Source organism: Diospyros lotus, chromosome 9 (assembly GCF_014633365.1).
Source record: "Diospyros lotus cultivar Yz01 chromosome 9, ASM1463336v1, whole genome shotgun sequence".
In the NCBI taxonomy this organism is placed as follows: Eukaryota; Viridiplantae; Streptophyta; class Magnoliopsida; order Ericales; family Ebenaceae; genus Diospyros; species Diospyros lotus.
Window position 1 is genome coordinate 12523505 of NC_068346.1, and position 20226 is coordinate 12543730.

At 33.6% G+C, this 20226-nt stretch overlaps 1 protein-coding gene and 1 long non-coding RNA gene across 2 annotated transcripts; one reads left to right on the top strand and one right to left on the bottom strand.

The window, feature by feature from the left end:
• Positions 1-11959: 11959 nt before the first annotated feature.
• On the bottom strand, positions 11960-14451 carry LOC127810673 (heavy metal-associated isoprenylated plant protein 37). The gene is made up of 3 exons (XM_052350263.1): positions 13852-14451; positions 13633-13708; positions 11960-13152 (listed from the first exon to the last, which is right to left on the bottom strand). Exons 1-3 carry the CDS (start codon positions 13888-13890, stop codon positions 12152-12154), a joined length of 1116 nt encoding a protein of 371 aa, XP_052206223.1. The 5' UTR covers positions 13891-14451; the 3' UTR covers positions 11960-12151.
• A 3385-nt stretch (positions 14452-17836) lies between these two features.
• On the top strand, positions 17837-19017 carry LOC127810620 (uncharacterized). Its single transcript, XR_008025504.1, has 3 exons — positions 17837-18228; positions 18321-18448; positions 18884-19017. It is a non-coding gene; the product is annotated as an uncharacterized LOC127810620 (long non-coding RNA).
• Positions 19018-20226: the final 1209 nt, after the last annotated feature.

Below are 20226 nucleotides of genomic sequence, written 5' to 3' on the forward strand. Positions count from 1 at the left end.
TTGAGAGACTTTCACCCCGAAGATATCTCCAAACCCTCCAGCCTCACCTGATACATCGTCCCGAAAAGTTTGAGGACTCTTATCCATGGAGCCCACCAATTGTCTATAAATACTTGCCTACTCCTAGGTAAATGGATCTTTTTGGGACCACACTCAACCTAAAGTCTCTCTCTCTATAACCTCATAGAAGACTTAGGACTTTAAAACTCTAACCTACAGATAACTCGTCAACAACTTACTCCCCCAAAGACACATATCGCATACATGTATATTCTATATTCTGCATACATTCCCATTTTGCTTCAAGGCGTCTATATTTGACTTAGGCATTGGAGAGCTCGTGTGGGGAAGATCCTCGTGTGCCTTTTGATCGCCTTTATGATCGCATACTTAGCCAAGAAAACAATCCCAAAGACTAGTTGAAGGTTTCCCTCAGAGACTTTTCGGGACCCTCCTGTCCTTGGCCCCTTGAGGCTGACAAACCCAGAGACCCATTTGGGTCTCTGAAGCTTTAGCCTCCCCCTGAGTAGCAGATCAAGCTTAGACCCAATTGACTCCCTAAGTGGGATCTCAGACCTCAATGTTTTATTGAGGAGTTTTTCTCTAGTTATTTTCAAAATAAATAAATTTAATTATTATAGTCTAGTAATAACAATTTGGCGCCGTCTATTGGAATCAAGCCAAAATTCACACCCATTCGCAAAAGCCAAGAGGTTCTTTCATGTAAAGATGTCGCCTTAATGCTCCCACCCCAGCTTACAGTGCCTCTCAATGAATCATGGTTCAAGTCCTTTAGGGAGGCACCGGGGAGATTTCACAAGATTTTTCTTCTACTATTATGAAGTTTTCAAGGTTTTTCCCTTACTATTACACTAGCCGTCAGGGTAAAAGCGTACCTCCCCCTCCTGTATCTGGTGTGTTCTTCAAAGCAAGAAACTAATCTAGGAAAGTGGGAAGGTCAGGAGATGTGCCTCTCATGCCCTTACTAAGCAGGGGTGTGATGGTGAGGTTAATAACTCCTTAAATATGCCGACCCCCAAGGGAGAACAAGCCTTGAAGTCATTCAAAGGTGGAGTGGCTCCTTTCTCAGGGATGCCTGGGTCAATCGGTTTCTTAGTAAAGCGAATCACATGTACGGCAACACGGGTAAAAATAATTTTTTTATCGTGCAGCCTTTGATCTCGACTGATTTCAATCTACAAAGTCGCAAGCGCGAACTCTTCTAAGTTAGCCCACACGATCGACTTTTTCCATGATGTCCCAAGTTGTGCTAGCAATCTTGGACATTTTGAGAGAACAAAAATTTCCTTCTTTTTCTTCGTGTTTAGAAGTGGCATATTTATAGAGTACAAAACCCTAATCATGCCATAGCAAAACCCTAAATGTTTTAGGGTCAAACCCTAATCATATTGAGTTGATTCTCTCTTTAAATTGTGAATTAGGCTTGATCTAAGTGTGTGACCCCTTAGATCCACCATTATACTAGATGTAGGACCCAACTCTATTGGGCTACTTTAGGGCCCAACTTATTGGTTTAATTTAAACACATCTCATGAGCTTTTTAATTAAACTCTTTAATTAATAATTTTTGAATTAATTAAATAAATTATAAAATACCTACATATCATGGTTAACGTCTAGCAACATGTCATGAATACCTAGCGAATGATGAAATAAACATGGACCTTGTTAATTGCAATTACCGTGCAGTAAAATCTTTTCATTAATCAATGTCCCGATTGAATTTAGGGTATGGTTTTATGTTGAACCCTAACTATTCAATAACTATGTATCCATTCCAAATTTATGACTTGATAGGTGAAATTAAAACACCTTTTGATTTCTACCTCACTTTGGTTAAGGATTTCCACAGTCATGAAATTATTAGAATACATAGAACATAATCTTATTTGTACGATAAGTGATGAATCATTTATTGACATTCATAAGCTTTCATATGTCACTACACAAAATTCGTAATTTAGTGACGGATTTAGCGATGGAAAAATTCTGTTGCCAAATTTTTGATTTTTTTTTAAATTTAGCGAAGGAATATTCTGTCGCTAAATAATTAAAAAAATTTAATTTATTTTTTATTTTTTAGTTACGGGGTGACCCGTCGCTAAATTTTGAATTTTTATTTAATTTATTTTTTATTTTTTTGCAACGGGAGTTTTCCGTCGCGAAATTTTAGATTTTTGATTTTTTTGCGACGGGTGTGACCCCGTCGCTAAATTTTGTATTTTTTATTTATTTATTATTAGTTTTTAGCAATAGGTGTTGCTCCGTCGCTAAATTTTTTTTTTTTTTTTTAGCAATGAGTGTGACCCAGTCGCTAAATTTTATATTTTTTATTTATTTTATTTTTATTTTTAGCGAGAAGCGTTGCCCCGTCGCTAAATTTTTCATTTTTATTTAATTTATTTGTAATTTCTTAGCAACGAGGATTGTCTCGTCGCTAAATTTTAATTTATTATTTAATTAAATTAATATTATTTATATTCCGTCGCTAAATAATAAAAAATTAAATAAATAATAAAAAATTAAATAAATAATAAAAAATTAAATATATAATTAATAATTAAATTAATAATTAAAAATTAAATTTTATTCGCAACGGGAGTACCTCGTTGCTAAATAATTATAAAATTTAAATAAAAATTAAAATTTTTTAGTATTAAATGCATATTTTATGTATTTTATTTACAAACCAAAATATATAAATTGATATGATATTGTAAAATTTATAAGAACAAAAATGTATTAAACTAATTTTTAATTAAATAAAATTTAAATTTTTAAGAGATTAATTAATTAAAACATTTAAGTGGTACATTAGTTGACTTAAAAATTTATAGTATTTATTTTTTTAAGTATTAATTTATGAATTTAAAAGATTTAAAATAAAATTAAAATGGCTGCAGCTAAATTTAGTATATAATTAATATGTACAGTTTATACAATGAGATGGCTTACAGCTTGGACGGTCGCGCGCACGTATGCCCACGCGAGGGACCTAGGATTGAAACCAAGGAGGGAGGAAAATGAGGTTGCGTTGGGGGGGATTAATTCTAGCGTATACGTGGCAGCTTAAGGGAGCGTCACTTGGCGTGTAGAGGCATGCACACGTGTTCGTCCATGGATTAATTATTATTTTTTAAATAAAGGTTAGTGACGAAAATTTTTTAGTCACTAATTCAAATTTATTTTAATTTATTTTAATATTTAATTTTTTATTATGTATTAGCGACGGAAAGTTCCACTATTGAATAGCGACGAAATTTTTCGTCGTTAAGATAATTTTTTATTTTTTTATTTTTTTAATCAACGACATAAATTTTCGTTATTGATTCCGTCGCTAATTTGACTCGTCACAAAGTCCGTCGCTAAAATTTAGCGAGAAGAAGATGCCCGTCGCTAAATCTATCGTTAAATTTTTTAGCGACGGAATTTGATGTTTTAGCGACGAATTTTTCCATCGCTAAATGTCATTTTTCTTGTAGTGTGTGACAAGGCTATGCCCAGTGGTAGTTTGTTAACGATTCCTTTAGAATCCAAATAGCACTAAGGCGTAACCAGCCAAATATAAAATTACCATGATGTCTCAAGTCTAAGGACCAATCTGCACAATTGCAACATAAGAATTCCAATTTGACATTGAACAATAACCATTAGGAATTTTGTAGCGGGTCAGTTTAGTGTACTTATTGTTCTAATAAACACGTACCCACACATATGCACTAGTGTCCTCACACTAATGTTTATGAAACAAGACATTCTCCCGATTGAGCATGCATCATATGTGCTAGTCTATTCAAATTATTAGTGTCATCTTTATGCACAACCATATCTTATGAGCCTATTTAATCTATGGACTTTGTCAAGTATAGATTGCAATAAATAGTGACAACAATCATTAATGAAAAATAAAACATAATGTCTTTGTAATAACAATTGATTGAATAAAAAGAATCAGAATGAAAAGTACGATCCTTTACATAAAATATAATTGGCTTGTGGGACATAACACTAATAATTCAAAAGTGGAGTGGCTCATTCCTCAGGGATGCCTAGGTTGATCGGTTTCTTAGTGAATGGAATCATGTGTACAACAAAACAGGCAAAAATAAAATTTTTACTATGTATCAGATATACGCAGTAGAATATAACATACACGCCATACACTAGTTTGGGTATTTAAGTAACACACATATTCATCAATTGAATATAAATAAATGTATATCTACTGTTCGATGTAAGGATGGAGTACAAAAATAGTTTTTGTACTAAGACTGAATTCACCTCAAGATGTGCTAATCTTAGTCGGTCCACACCTAGAATGCCGAATGGTATCATTCCGATCACCTCTTCTTGTGCTAGATATAGAGGTTTTGTGTATCACCAGTGCTTGCGTTTCAAAATTATACGGGTGACCTTCACACGTATAATTTCTATGGCAGAAGAATATTAAGGTGCCATCAAAATCATAACATGAGCCATCAAAATAAGGTGCCATATCAATAGGATAACCTTCCTTATACATGGAAACCCTCATAAATGCCATGGATCTCTCCTTAGGTTGTTAGACCTTAAAATGAGGAGTTAGGCTCTGATATCAATTGTTATAATAGTATAGCAATGACACCACACATTAAGAGGGGGATGAATTGGTTGATTGACAAATTTAAAACTTTTGAAAAAGTTTTAAAAACTAAATAAGAAAACAATGAAGCACGACCAAAATAAAATACAAGTGGGACACAACGATATATAGTAGTTCAGCTAAACCAAGCCTAATCCATTACCTTAGCTCTTTACTAAGGATTTTCAAATCAATCTACTAAACCTCATACCAAACCTGATAGGCCATCTAGCATAAACTGCTAAGAAATACAAACCTTCTACTTATATACAGGTAGACCCTCTAGCTTAAACCGCTAAGAATTACAATCTCCTACCAACACCCGATAGGCCATCTAGCTCACAAGTTAGGAAATACAAGAAATGTATAGAAAATAGAGTCTAAGAGATGAATATCTTAGTTACAAAATCTCTTAATAATAAACACAAGACTTGAACAAAATGATACAAATGATAATCAAAGCCTTTTGAAAGAAAAATGAAAGCATAAGTATAATGGAGAAGTAAAAATACAAATGTTAACTCAAATGAATTTATTCTTATTTTTTCGTGGTCTTAAGAGCATTCTTGAATGATATTTATAGGCATCCCAAGAGATTCAAAAGAAACTAACCATTTTTATAGTCGTATTGCTCACAACGGTCAGATACTGTTCACAACAGTCGGATTACTATTCACAACGGTCGGATTACTGTTCACTATTCACTGTAGCAAATAGTAATAAATGGTTTACATAAATTTTTGTACATTTTAACCAAATAAAACATAATATTTCAAATGCCATAAAAAAATTATTACAAGATTTTGGCATTAGATTGCATGATGAAATTGATTTTCATTTTGGTGCTTAATAAAACATATAAAAGTAATTTGAAGCACCAAGTTAATAATCATTAACAAAATAATTTCATGATCAAAATATAATTATTTTTCATCATCAAAACCACATCAAAGGCAAAACATTAAATTATATATGTAAATTTGGTTTATTAAACTAAAAAGGGTAAGAACTAAAAATTTATTATCTAAATTTGATTGACTACACAATTAACTTTGGTCAACCATACATGATTTTTTTGCACAATTATAACACTTACTATTGGTTTTGGTCTACTAGATTATGGACTTTAAACAACACTTGTTTTTGATAAATTTTAATACTTTTGAGAGAATTTTATTTTAAATGAATGATGGTTCATTTCATCGTCTTGATTTGTAAAAACAACCAAAATTATTTTTTTCCTTAAAAGATGGTTGTTATAATCAAAACTATTTAATTATACCCTTTCATATAATCGTATAGTAATGGCACCAATGCCCAAGAGGGGGGGGGGGGGGTAAATTGGGATACTTAAATTTTTTATTTAAAACTTGAAATTTCCTTTATGATTAATAATGGAATTTTGATACAAGATAAAAATGATTAGAAAATTGCAAATCACAATTTATGACATAAAAAGTAAAAGCAATAGAGTGACACAAGCGATGTATAGTGATTCGACTTAAACCAAGTCTAATCCACTATTTTAACTTCTCGCTAAGAATTTTCAAGCAAATCACTATAATTCTCCTATCATATTGGATGAGCCCTCTAGTACCAAACTAGGAAAATACAATCTTCTTACTTAAACAAGCAAGCCCTCTAGCAAAACTAGATAAAAATATACAACCTTCTACTTTAATACAAATAGGTCCTCTATCTAACTATATGAGCTAGGAACACAAAGAGTGATATAAGAATGAGATATCTAAGAGTATGCACTCTTAGTTACAATGTAACCAAAAATAGATGCAAGGCTTGAAATCTAATTTTACAAAGCAAATACAAAGCCTTGAAATAAAGAGATTGAATACACTAATGGAGCACAAAAATGGGTGAGCACTTGGGAGCTTGTAGTATGATCACTTGAGTAGTTTGAATCCTTCATTTGACTTCTCGTTATAGTGCCTTGAGAGCCCATTCAAGAATCTTGTCGTTGGAAGTGGATGGAGCATTTTAGATTAGTGGACAAACTAGCCGTTGGCGAATTCTGACACACAAACAGTCTATAAATGCAAGGCATCAGTTGACAAATTAGTTAAGAAATTCAAAATTTGATCAGTAGATGCAAAGCATCAATTGATAATTAGAAACTTGGAATGCAAAGAGTTCACATGCTTGCTTTATGTTGGTTGACAGACAGAGACTTAGAAGTGCAAAAATGAGAAGACAAGCGTAATGTCGGTCAACAAATCCAATGGGATCGATCAATAGATCAAGGCAAAATGAAAGCTCAATGTTTTAAGAAGTCAACAGATGCAAGGCAAAATGCATTCTATCGATCGACAACTGGTCAAAAAACATTGATCGACAGACATCAGCAAAATATGCTTGAATGGTTGATAGATCCAAGCTTGACTTGGTTCTATGCTTTCTTTCGATCAACAGATTAAGAAGCATCGAACGACAGACATAAGCAAAATATGCTTGAATGATCGATAAATGCGAACTTGACTTGGTCTTAGGCTTTCTGTTGGTCAACATATCCAAGGCGATCAGTCGACTAGTAGAAGCTTGAGACCACAATGGTCGACAAGTGACTTAAATTTTCTTTGAAAAATTTGCCTTCATTTTATTTATATAATAACCAAATTTCAAAAGAATATGTTTTTCTAAACTTCATTTTATAATGAAGTCAGTTTACTTTTTTCATATGATATTGAAATATTTGAAAACCTATATTAAATTGATTTTGACAATTCAAGTTTGAACTTAAGATATAACTTTCTTTTGTTTTGTTATCATCAAAACCATAATACACATGAGTAAATTATCACCCTTAAGGTTACATTTTTACCCTCTGATGCACGAAAATAGTTCAAAAATTTTGTTTCAGCATTTTTGGGATGTTTTTTGTTTCGAAAACTTCAAAAATGTCCAAAAACATTTTCAGGGTGTTTATGTAATTTCATAAACATTTCAAGGCCTGTTTCGTAATAAGTTTAAAATATTGGAAACACATTTTTGGCAACGAACACCGGTTAGTGACCGAATTTCTTCTATCCCTAACCAGCATATATATAATATATTATCATTTCTTCTTGTCTCATGCCTTAGCCTAGCTTTAATTCATTTGAAATTTTGAATCCTCTCAACTCTCGACTCTCTGACCGATTGTCTATTTATCGTCTTTTCCCCTGTCGGCCAGTTACTCGATGCTCGATGCTTTGTGCAGTCGTTTATTCACAACTCCGATTACTCAGTGTTCAACTGGTCGAGCTTTGCTGGGTCATGTTTTTGACTCTGATTGCTAGGTTCTCTCCCAGTATCGATTGCTTGATTGCACAGTGTCATATCAAACTATCAGTGCTACAAATCAAGGTTTTCGTGCTTAGTGTCGTTGTTTCTATCCTACATGAATCGATTCACATCTCCGTGCTCGGTGCCGTTGTCAATTGTTCTATCCCACAATCGATTGCTCTGTTTTGCTGTCAATTGTTCTGTAAGACTATCAATGATACAAATCGAGCTAAATAATTTATTGTTTGTTTTTAGTTACTAAGTTATGATTAATGATGATAGAACTTATGTTTATATTTGTTTGAATACATTGTGGACTTTATGTTTATATTTGTGTTTGTTTGAATGTATTATGGACTTTGTTAGAACATGTAGGTTCTATGGCACACACCAAGAGGGGGGTGAATTGGTTATTTTAAAAACTTAAATGATAGAACTTAAAATAAAAACTTTTTGATACAGATTGAGATTTTAGAGTTTTAAAGCGTAAACAATAAAAATGACAAATGAACAAAGATAAATATGAGAACCGAGGAGGAATAATGAAATGCTTGGAAAGATAAATATATCAAAAAACACAAGCATAAGAAAACACAAGGATTTATAGTGGTTCGGCTTAACCAAGCCTAATCCACTACCTTAGCTCCTCACTAAGGATTTTTCAAACCATCCACTAAAACCCCCTACTTAAACCAAGTAGGTCCTCTAGTCCAAGACTAGGAATTACAACCTCTTGCTTATATAAGCAAGCCCTCTAGCACCTAGCTAGGAATTACAGCCACTTGCTTTAACGAGCAAGTCTTCTAGCACAAAGCTAGGAAAGTAAGAGTGATACAAATGTAAACGAGATGCTAAGAGTGGGCACTCTTAGTTACAAGTTCTCTCACAATAAAAACAAGGCTTGAATGAATTAATACAAGTTAAAATCAAAGCCTTGAAGAGAGAAAAAATTGAAGCACAATCACTGTAAATACAAACGAGTAACAGTAAGCTCAAATTAATTCATTCCCATCCATTGGCCTTCTCTTGATCTCCTTGATATGTATATATAAGCTTCCCACAAGATTGAGGAGAAATGAAGCCGTTTGTGACCGTTGGAGAATGAGAAACTAGCCGTTGGAGATTAAAAAACTAGCCGTTGTAAGTTTCTGTGAAACACATAGTCGACAGATCAAATGGGTTAGTCGACTATTTCTACAAATAAAACTAAGCATAGTCGACAGATGAGAAAGCATAGTCGACTATTTTTCAACCAAAACTTCTCATAGTCGATAGATCCTTTTACATAGTCGACAGATCAAAAATTACAAAGAGAATTTTGAAATTCATGAACAAACATAGTCGACTATCCTTTCACAATAGTCGACAGACGCAAAAATAGTCGACAGATGCAAGATATAGTCGACAGACTGAACAAGTATAGTCGACTATCCTTATGCATAGTCGACAGCACTAAACAACATAGACGACTATCTTCTTGGAAAATCTGAAAACTTAACAGATAACATGAGAAGCACACTTGATTAATACAAAACATCACCACATATTTACATTTATATGTCCTCATTTTGTTTAATTTATATTTTACCTTCTATTTACTTTAATACATAAATGTAAATAAAAAAGTACCCCCCATTTGGATTCAATAAAAATATCAAAAAAATCAAAATCCATAAGAATAAAAAAGTAGAATTTGGATTTTAGTAGGAACTTAGGATTTTGCGATTTTACCACCTCCAAGATATACACTTTTCATTTCTTGAAAAATTCGTTAAAAATCATTTTATCACTAATGAATGTTAGTTATTGAATTACCGGGAGTTAGTTTTTTAAAAAGAAAACATTTTCATATATGTCTCCTTATAAGGTGCTAGTTTTCCAGACTTAGAAAAATATTGAAACGATATCAAAATGAGTTTTAAGACATGATGTATGAACTAAAGGATTTTTCATACGATTAAGTTTTAAGCCAAAACCTTTCATGCATGTTTCAAAATATGAAAAACTTATATTGAAAACCTTTCATTTGAATTTCTAGTTGGTCTTTTGCCTTAGAACAATTTTAGCTCTATGTTGACCAATGACTTCAAAGCTAATTCGAAAAACATTTTAGGAGATTTTATCATAATACATGTTTGTTCACATCTCATGTATAAGAATATAAATCATTTGGTTTTCATTTTAACAAACTATTTGAAATTGATTTTTGTTGAAAACCATAAACTTGACTCATGACTTGGGGATAAAACACGATATTGTTTTTCATCATCAAAACTAAACACAAGGGTAGAACATCAGACTTTATGTTTATGTTTATTTAAATATATTATGGAAGTAATTTATGTTTATTTTTTGATTGAATAACTATTTTTTATAATTTTTTACATTAAAAATATATTTACAAAAAAAAATCTCTATATTTTTTAATTTATGTTTTTATCCTGTGTTTATGTTTCCTACTTTTTGAAAAATGTCGTTTCCCTGTTTTTATTTCGTATTGAAAACGTTTTCCATTTCTATTTTTGTTTCTGTGCAACATAGTTTTTACCTAACAAAAATGAAAAAAAAAAAAAAAAACACCACATTTCTCTTCAAATGAACCTGTATTTATAGGGTTTGAGCACATTGTTTTGATAAAATATGGGCATTTTTCGATTGTGAAAACAAGGGAGTAATAGCTATTTAAAATTTTCAGCTTAAATCTGGAAAATTTGAAAATTCAAGGGCAGTTTTTACAATTTAGTAAATTCTAAGTGGGTGAAGAGTTTGGGTTAACTCGCAGGGTCAGTGGGTTAACTTAGTGGGTTGAATGGGTGGAGTCCGAAATGACCGAGTTGTAGATTTGGACAAGATCCAAGTCAGGTCAAACGGATCTGATCCAAGCTCAATGGTTGATGGACACTGACCTCATTTTTCCTTTGGTGTAATATATGTGTTCGATGAGTAAATTAGTGGGTGGGAATGAATGAACTTATTGTGATGAATATCAATTGAAATGAGGTGGTTGGTAAGCTAAAACTGCATTTAGACAACACTCTGGGCAGCCAAAGTGTGAGTAATAGTCGATTGAAGAAGCAAAAATTGGAATAAAAGAGCATACCAGATTGTCTTTAGTCAATTAAGGGTTTGATCCTAGCCGACCAAACCGCAACATACCGCACCTTAGATCGACTATGAATCCATGCACTATTATCAGTATATTTTCAGCCCCCATTAACCTGATTTTTTTTTTAGTCTCCCCCACTGCTTGGGGCCTTGAAAGCGGGTCTCGTGGCAGTAGTTTATAGGTGGATAAAATGCAGCATCATCAAATGCTTTCTTTATATTCCTTTCCTAATCTATTCTTTAATTAACTCCTCAAGCGGTATCGACTAATTCGAATGATAGAATTTAAATCCGGACCTGCCCGGCAGATTCCAATCTTGCAAGCACAGGTAGGTCTTCAAGCATTGGAGTATATAGACGACAAACTATAGTTAGTGGGTTGTCAGCCACTCTATAGTTCAGAACAATCCTAAAATAAATCAGTCCTAGCAACCTTAATTAGTTCGTCATTGGCTAAAGCAGTCAGTATATGTAACTTTATTCAAAATCTAATCTAATTTACTCAGTTGACCATTCATTTCACTGACCTGACGCTGTCGATGCCGCACAAGGTGTGCACGTGACACAAGCGTGCTCTTCGACCTAACATTCTTGTCCCACATTTAGAAGATAGATAGATATAGGTGTCAACCCAACAGTTCCCGCCCCCCTCTGCACAATGTTATCATGTCTTTCTACGCAGAAACCAATGCCACACCTTGTCGTGCCCAGAAATAAATAAATGAAGAAATTGATAAATAAAAAATATTATTAATACACCTTAAACTATATAAAAATATACTAATAATAAAATAAAATCCTAAACATGTGAGATCAAAAAAATATTATGATCATAATATCTCCTTATGTAATTCAAGATATACAAAAAGATTATATATCTAGCATGATCCTTAATAAATTTTATGTCAACCCGACCCTATAGACCTCAAACCATAAAAAAAACCGGCATATATATTATACATATATAGCAACAAGAATACAGAATTACATTAAAGCCAACCCACAATTCACTAGCTTGATATCAACTCAGTTCTGAAGAAGGGAACAAAATGACAACTGAGTGATGAAGAAAAAAAAAAGCTTAAAAACTTCACAACAAGAGTAGATAGACAACATTAATTAATGTCACATTATCGAACAGCTGCTTGTGTTCTCGTCGCTGAACATATGGGTTGCAGAGTGAGCAGATCCGTAGGGGTACGGGGCTGGAACTTGGCTATAGTTATTGTAACTGTGAGGATTATAGTTGTAGTTGTGGTAATACCCAGTATTTGGCGGAATATAAGGGGCCCTTTGGTACATCATCTGGGGTTGTTGGATGGGCTGTCTGTCCTGCTGCTGCAGGTTCATCATCATTGATGGAGGCTGCTGCAGGTTATTCATGTTCATGTTCATCAGCATGGATGATGATGATGATGGGATGGAGGGTTGGTAAACAGTGGCTAAACCACCATTTGGGAATCCTCCTCCCATTCCCATTCCAATTCCACTGGGATTGGGTCCCAGAACAGTAGCAACATTTTTAGGAGCTCCATTTCCATGAAATCCAGCGAGATTCATCATAGCATTGATGTCACTAGCCCTTTTGGCCTCCCCAAGCCCGCCAAGATTGTTCATTTTCAATGCTTCCAGGGTTTTCTGATCAACGATCCCAGATGGGTTTGCGTTAGGTATCATCATTCCAATGTTAGGATGATTTGGGTTCCCTTTCTTCACGGCAGAATTCCCATTTCCAATGTTGTTGTTGTTGTTCATCTTACCATTGTTGGAAGCAGCTGCTGCAGCAGCCATTGCAGCTCCAACGTTTTTCTTTGCATTGTTTGCTTCCATCCTGAGAAACCTCAGCTCATCCTCTTCATATTCTTCTTCGTCCTCGTCAAAGTAGTCATCACCATCTTCCTCAGAGATGAATGCAGGAGGGAACCTCTGCTTTGGGCCTTTGTTGTTTTTGTCATCTTTGATGCAGTTGTTGGGCTTCTGTTTCTGATTTTGGGCGTTGCCTTTCTGTGACCAAAGCTCCGCATGCTTTCCAGCCTTGCCCAGCTTCTTGATCAAAGTTGCAGAGTCAACACTACCTGAAACTGTCACTTTTTGCTGCTCTGCATCCAGGTTTACTTGGTAAACGCCTATCATCACAACAATGGGTAGAAAACAGAGTAATGAACATAAAAGTAGAAAAAGCACAAAAGATTCGTCCATAGATAGGGTTAGAAAAAGAGAGAACAAAACCTCAAAAGGTGAGTAAAATTGTTGCCATCAGTGTCTTTAATTCAGGAACAGTAAAGTATCTTACCCTCATTTGGCAACATAATACCATCAATGATTTACTCAATAATTGTTAGAAAAACCCTACTTTAAAAAATCATGGCCGAAGCTGACATGGGTTTGAATTTTAAGGTTTGGCTATAGACATTATTTGTTGGTACATCAAAAAAAAAATTATGAGGAATGATATATACTCTGGTGAAAAACAGAGCAACCAGAAATGGGTAGAAGGAGAGTAAAAAACAGAGAGAGAAGAGTGGGAAAACAATGCAGAGCTATGTCAAGGGCAAGAATAAAGTAGTTCAAGGAACAATAGGAAAGACAAGGAGAAAGTAAGGCACCATCAATCCTCTGGAGCAGTTTCTTCACTTTCTGCTTGCACCCATCGCAATGTATGTTCACTTTGAGCACCCAAGTCTGTGAGAGCAGAAGAAAACGAAAGAAAACAACAAGAGAACACAAATCTTTTTAAGGAAAAGATCAACCCCCAACTTTCCTAGAGTTCAAAAAGACAAAGATGTGTTACTACTGCAGAGAGGGAGAGAGATAGAGAGAGATACCTGGATCTTAAGGAACTTAACGTCTTCTTCTTTAGTCATTTCTTCAGTGTTGTTGTTCGGGAATGAAAGATCCCTTTCTCTCTCTCTCTCCCCACTCTCTCTCTCCAATGGGATGGGAGGCGGGAATAAAAATGAAAAACAGTGAATGGAACGAAACAGCTGATTAAGTGGGATGTGAGTTTCCACAACAATACAGGTTCCTTTTTCTCCCCGCCCCTCTTTTCTTTCAGGCCTTGCTCAGAAACAAACAAACCCACAACGGATCGGTTTCCAAGCTTTTAAAGAAAGAAACACCAGAAAGCAAAGAATGCTGGGAATTGGGGAATATCACCCCCCCCCCCCCCGGTAGCCCTACCCCTAACCACACACACACACAGAAAAGGTGAAGATAAAAGAGAGAGCGCTAAAGGTGGGAGAAGAGAAGAGAGAGAGAGAGAGAGTACAGTCTTAACAGTATAGGGAGGCGAGGGGGGTAGCTTTAGCTTCCTCTGAATTCTGAAATGAAATGATGTGATTTAACGTTAAATACTGGGAAGAGGGGAAAACAATAAACGATGAACAGCGACTTGACGTCTCTCTCTCTCTCTCTCTCTCTCTCTCTTGCCGTCGTCCGTTACTCTTGAAATTCGAACAAAACAAACAGTTCCACTCGCCTTACTACCTGTGTATCGTCTTGATGTTAGAACTTTCAAATTTCAAACTAATTTGTTTCTATATGCATTCTCCGGAATGAAATGACGGTTTTAGCCCTGGACTTGTGGGTATATGCGGCGTAGGTGGTAGGGGTGGTCTTGGTATATAAGTTGTTGGGCTTGTAAAGTTGGAAACGGCCACTGAGATTGGGCAGCATTTATTTGTTGGGGGTAAATAAGACGACTAGAAGCGAAGAGAGGTTCGGTAAGCCCAAGGCAGGAGCTGCTTACATTACTACTACTACTGTCGCCGCTGCTGTGACTGCTTCCTGCTTCCTGCTTCCAGTTCCAGCCCATGTGATATTCCTTTGATTCTGTTGTCTCACTTTTTCTTTTCTTTTCTTTTCTTTTTCTTTTTTAAATAATAATAATAATATTAATCCGAACCAATAGTTTTATTTGATGCTTTAACCTTTACAACATCAAATTTCTAATTTATATTTTGTATTCATTTTAATAATTATTATTATTATCTTATTAGTATTAGTTTTGGTTGGTACCGCACGTTTGGATCACCGCACCGTACACGCTTCGGCTTCCTTCTTTTGCTTGTCCGTCCGTGAAGGCTAAAACATTATCCTTACAAAGAAAAATAAAATAAATATAATTTTATTAAATTATCTCAATATATCAACTCATCACTGCCCCCTTTTGACAAAATAAAATAAAAAAAAAAGACTATTTCTTTCAAATGGTTTCTTATTATTTATATCTTTTATGTGGCAGAGATCATTGTAATCCAAAATACGTAGAAAGTAGTATTTATAGGAATACCCTTTCTAATTTAAAAGTATATAGTGATTTATTTTTTTCAGACACTAATAATGTTAATTAAATTTCAAATAAGTTGATTAGTCAATATTTTAATTAAAAATATAACTATAAATTAATAAATATATTTATGTATACATATACCATAAAATATATTTAAGTTAAATTATATATTTGGCATATCTATATACATAACACATTTTTTATTTATATATATAATATATATTTAAAAATAAAATAAAAAAAGGCGGCGGCCAACTGTTCCCCATGGCTATGGCTAGCAACATTTGCAAGTCTAGGCTTTCTTTTTTAATTTTTAAATATATGTTGATAAAAATATGTTTTATGTATATTGAAACATATTTTTGCTTGCTTGCATAAATATATTTTTCAGTTTGTATTATATTTAATTGAAATGCAATTTTTATAACTAAAAATAAATTTATATAATTAATATATTAATTGATTAATTTAATTAAAGTTGAATTATTGTTGTTAGTAATGGTAGAGATACCTGTGAAAAAAATAATAGGAACTTTAAAGATATTTTTAAATTATAAGAGACTTTGACATAAATAGCTCAAAATATACTGCATTTGGGGCTGGTAAATATGAGGCCTTTTCAAACACTTTTGAGGGGCTTATCCTCAAGAAACTAGATACTCTTTGTTTGACGCAAAAAAATTGAGAGAGAAGCATGACTTCTATGGAAGATGAAATTGACACACTCACCCCCATTAATTTGCGACACAAGCAACATAATAGATCCCTTCATATTTTATTCTACACACAACTCAACTTTCATGAAAAATCTTATAATTATGTATGTTATTCATGAATCTTCTTCATCTTGTGATCATCTTCTTCATGTAACCTTTCACGCATTGCTTTCTTATTTTTTTGTAACTTTTCTTTTTTCTAGGGGAAAAAAAAAAAGAAGAAGACAAGGGTGGCCATTCATTGATGGGTCAGTATAGTTTTGACCTTTAAGTTGCGCCCTCGTCTCTCCCAGCCTTGAGCCTGAGCCTGAGCCTGAGCCTGAGCCTGAGGGTAGCATTCAAAAGCTGCAACAAAAACAAAAATGGAGTAGCAAGCAAGCAACTGCAAGTCTGCACCTCCAAGCAACAGCAAAGAGTCAAAAAGTGTTGCCTCCTCCTCATCATTACTCCTCTACCTCTCTTTTTCTCTTTCTACATATATATATATATATATAGTTTTGTTAAGGTTTATTTAATATATTTCGTTTTTAATGTTTAAATATTTTTATTAATTAATAGAACTATTTAAAAAATATATTAAATACTTGTAAGTATCCAGATATACATATGTATATGTATATGTATATATATATATGTGTATATATACTGCTTCCACTTCAAGAGTCTTTCAATTTCAACCAACCCTGCAGCCCTCCTCCACAGTTTCCAAGTCCAAGATCATCGAAACCCGGACTGCATTGGCCTCTTCACATATTCCATTGCTCTTCCTTGGTGGATTTTTTTCTTATTTATTATTTAATTTAAATTATCTTTAAGAATGTTCAAGAGTTAAAATGCTTAACTTATAAATTTTATTAGTTGTGATATTTAATTTTAATTTTAATTTAAGATAATAATTTTTAACCTAAAAAGCTATTTTAATTAGTTGACTTGGTTAATAAAGTGATATGAAGACTAATAAAAAGTATACACAAATATTGAATCGGTGACAAAAACTCTACTTATCAACCAAAACACCATCAGTATGTGTTTTAGCAGTTGGTCGTGTGTTTGTTACTATTTCATTAATTAAAACATCTAACGTAGCTTTTATCATATTAGTAATTGAAGATAAAATTTAACAATAACAAGCAATAGTCCAAGACTAAAGCTAAATAAAAAGTGGGTGCTGCAATTATAAAATTAAAAAATTTAGTGTTTTTTCAGATAAGTCATCCCATTAGTTTATTTTTACTTTTGGTATGCATGAAGGGTCTAATCTTGGGTTGTTGTGAAGTGATGACATGGACGATAATTTGTCCAGGATTGGGTTGTTTGTTGTCTGTGGGCTGGGGGAGATAGTGGGCCGGGTAGGCTAACAACAGTACACCTTCACCCCTTGTCCTTTTCTTTCTTTCTTTCTTTCTTTCTGCTTTCCTCAATCCCATCAAGCTACGTACGTACCCCACTACACAGTCTACACTGCGCTTGGATCCTAAAAATCGTCTCTTTTTTTACTTAATATATGGTATATATTGGAATTAGGATTCTTAATGAAAATATAAACAATTATATAAATCTAATTTTGCATGCGCGGATTGCTTATGTACTTGGGGTTGATGGTTCGTACCTATAAGATGATTTATATCCACACACATATATAGAGACACGCACCAAAATGCAAGCCTCAAACTGGCAAATACCAGACTCTTCAAGGTATTAATATTACTATATATGATGAGGTTATGATTAGAAAAGACCCTTCAGCGGGAAGGGGCATCTGACTCTGATTGAAGAAAGTAGGGCCCAACCATACGCCAACAAGAAGAGTTCAATATCAGTGTCGACAACAATCAAATTCAAACATAATTCAATTATTGCCAATTCCCCATGTATGTATATATTCATATATATGCAGATACATATAATTGAGAGGAATTATTGCCAACTCTCTTACAAGCATACATACACAGAGCACTGCTCATTCACATGGTCTTATGGGTAAGTGTTCTTTCACATGTTCTCTTCTCTGGCCTGCATTTTTTGTTTTTTTGTTTTTTTGCATGTGGCCGAAGCTGCTAAGAGAGGAATCAAAAATTGTGAGAATAGCCAATTGGAGAGGGGCCATTTTAGCTGAAAACCATGCATGCAGGTTGCAGTTGCAGTTGCAGTTGCAGTGTTTGTTTGGTTGTCTATGATGACGGGAAAGTGAAGAGGTAATTAAATACATAGCAATCCTATATCAAACCTGGCTAGCTCCGATCCCTTTCTAACTAATCCTTTGACTGACCCATGCATCTATGTATAGAATAATGCCCACCAGCTCAGGCTTTGCTGCTTTTGTGTGACATTGTTGCGTCTGTCAGCTGCCCCTTCCCTTCTTGGTATCTTAGACTTCTTCCAAACGATGCAGCTACAATAAAACAAAATGATATGGTAGTCTATAATTGTATTCTTTTTCTGATAGTATACCCTTTTTAAGGCCCATTAAAGTTTTTGGAATTTGAAATAGCGCCAAATTACTAAAACTGAAAATGAGTTACAAAATCCAAAATAGATTAATTGAGGATTATAACTTTTGGGTTTATTAGCTGAATTTTGGGTGACAAGTTCCTACTAGACCATCGCTTAAAATGTTAGGATAAAAAAAAAAAAAACAAAGGAATCATGCGTGATGTTACAAAAATAAATAAATAAATAATAATATTTAACTAAAATTAATTAACAATAAAAAAATCATGTCATAGTATTAAAATCAAGAATAATCATTATATTTTCTCAAACGTTAAAAATACTGCTCACAATTAACTTAAACCTTAATAGTACCGCATTTTCCCCTAACAATTAACCATTGAAAATTTTCATTTGCAGGTTGGTGTAACCCTTTTTCATTTCTTCTATAAAGAAAAGCTTGAATGGGCCAGCCATATAAGGGATAAGGGATATATACAAAGATGAAGTTGGGCTAATACTGACCCAACTCAATTAAATCCCTTTTTTTTTTCCAACTAAGTGGTAGGGTATCTTTACTTTGCTAGACTTATATTTATTTATTTTCTCTTGAAGTATTTTCAATAATCAAGCATTCTTTTTTCACTTGAAGTATTTCCAATTATAAATTAGAATTTCCTTTGGCTGTGATATCTTAATTATTTAAATTGTTGGTTTAATCTATCAGGACACATGGATTTGATTTGGATTCATTCCTTTTGACCCAATTCCATCCTTTTGGGCCAAGTTTTGGACCTAATGCTGCAATTGGTTGGGTGGAATAATTTTTTATAGAAGAGGAATTGCCATTACAATCCATTGCCATGTTTGGTGCATACAATAATAGAATGATCATTTCATTCCAAGTTTATGTTTGTATGCAGGAATTCAATGGAATAACAGAGAGCAAGTGATGAAAATGTCATTTGAATTATGATTGATGTTTTTAACTCAAAAAATTCACACAATGATTGAAAAAGCATACATTAAACGGTAAATTAATGTTATTTAGTATGGGGGATGTTGTTTGGTGCTAGACCTAGCTAGAAAGGGAGATAAAAGGGTGATGGTGAAGGTAAAGGTGGTCCTTGGTAACAAATTTGGTCACAGAGGCAGTGGTGGTTGTGGTGGTGATGGCAAAAAGCTAAAAACGATCATAACAAAGGCACAAAACGGTCTGTTGTTTGAGTTTACAGGAATGTTCAACTATTTTTACTCTAAAGTTAAAATGATCGACTCTTTTGGAGAATTAGTCAATAGTTTTAGGTTTGATTTTATTAGCACATAACAAAAGTATAAAATAGTTGACAATTTTGCTAGCATGGTTAACAATTCTGCCTTTAAAGAGAGTGTTCATGATTTAGAAAATATTTTGACACTCTTAATATATTTGATTTCAAAATAAATATCAAAAAAATAATTTTAAAATAAATACAAAAGATTTTGCATACATTAAAAGTATATTTATCCTTTGACATTGTTTGGATTTTTCATTTTCAATTCCAAAAATAATATATATCATTTTTAATTTCCAAAGGCATAATGTTGTTTATCATCAAAAGATCATCAAAACCAAAACAACAATGTCTCCCCTTTCTAAGGATGACAACTATTATGTAGAACCCAAAATTCTCCCCCTTTTTCTCATAACCCAAAAAGGACATTGTTGCAAAAAATTAAAAATAATTTGCCATTTTTAAAGGAGGGAATTGGGGAAAAACAAC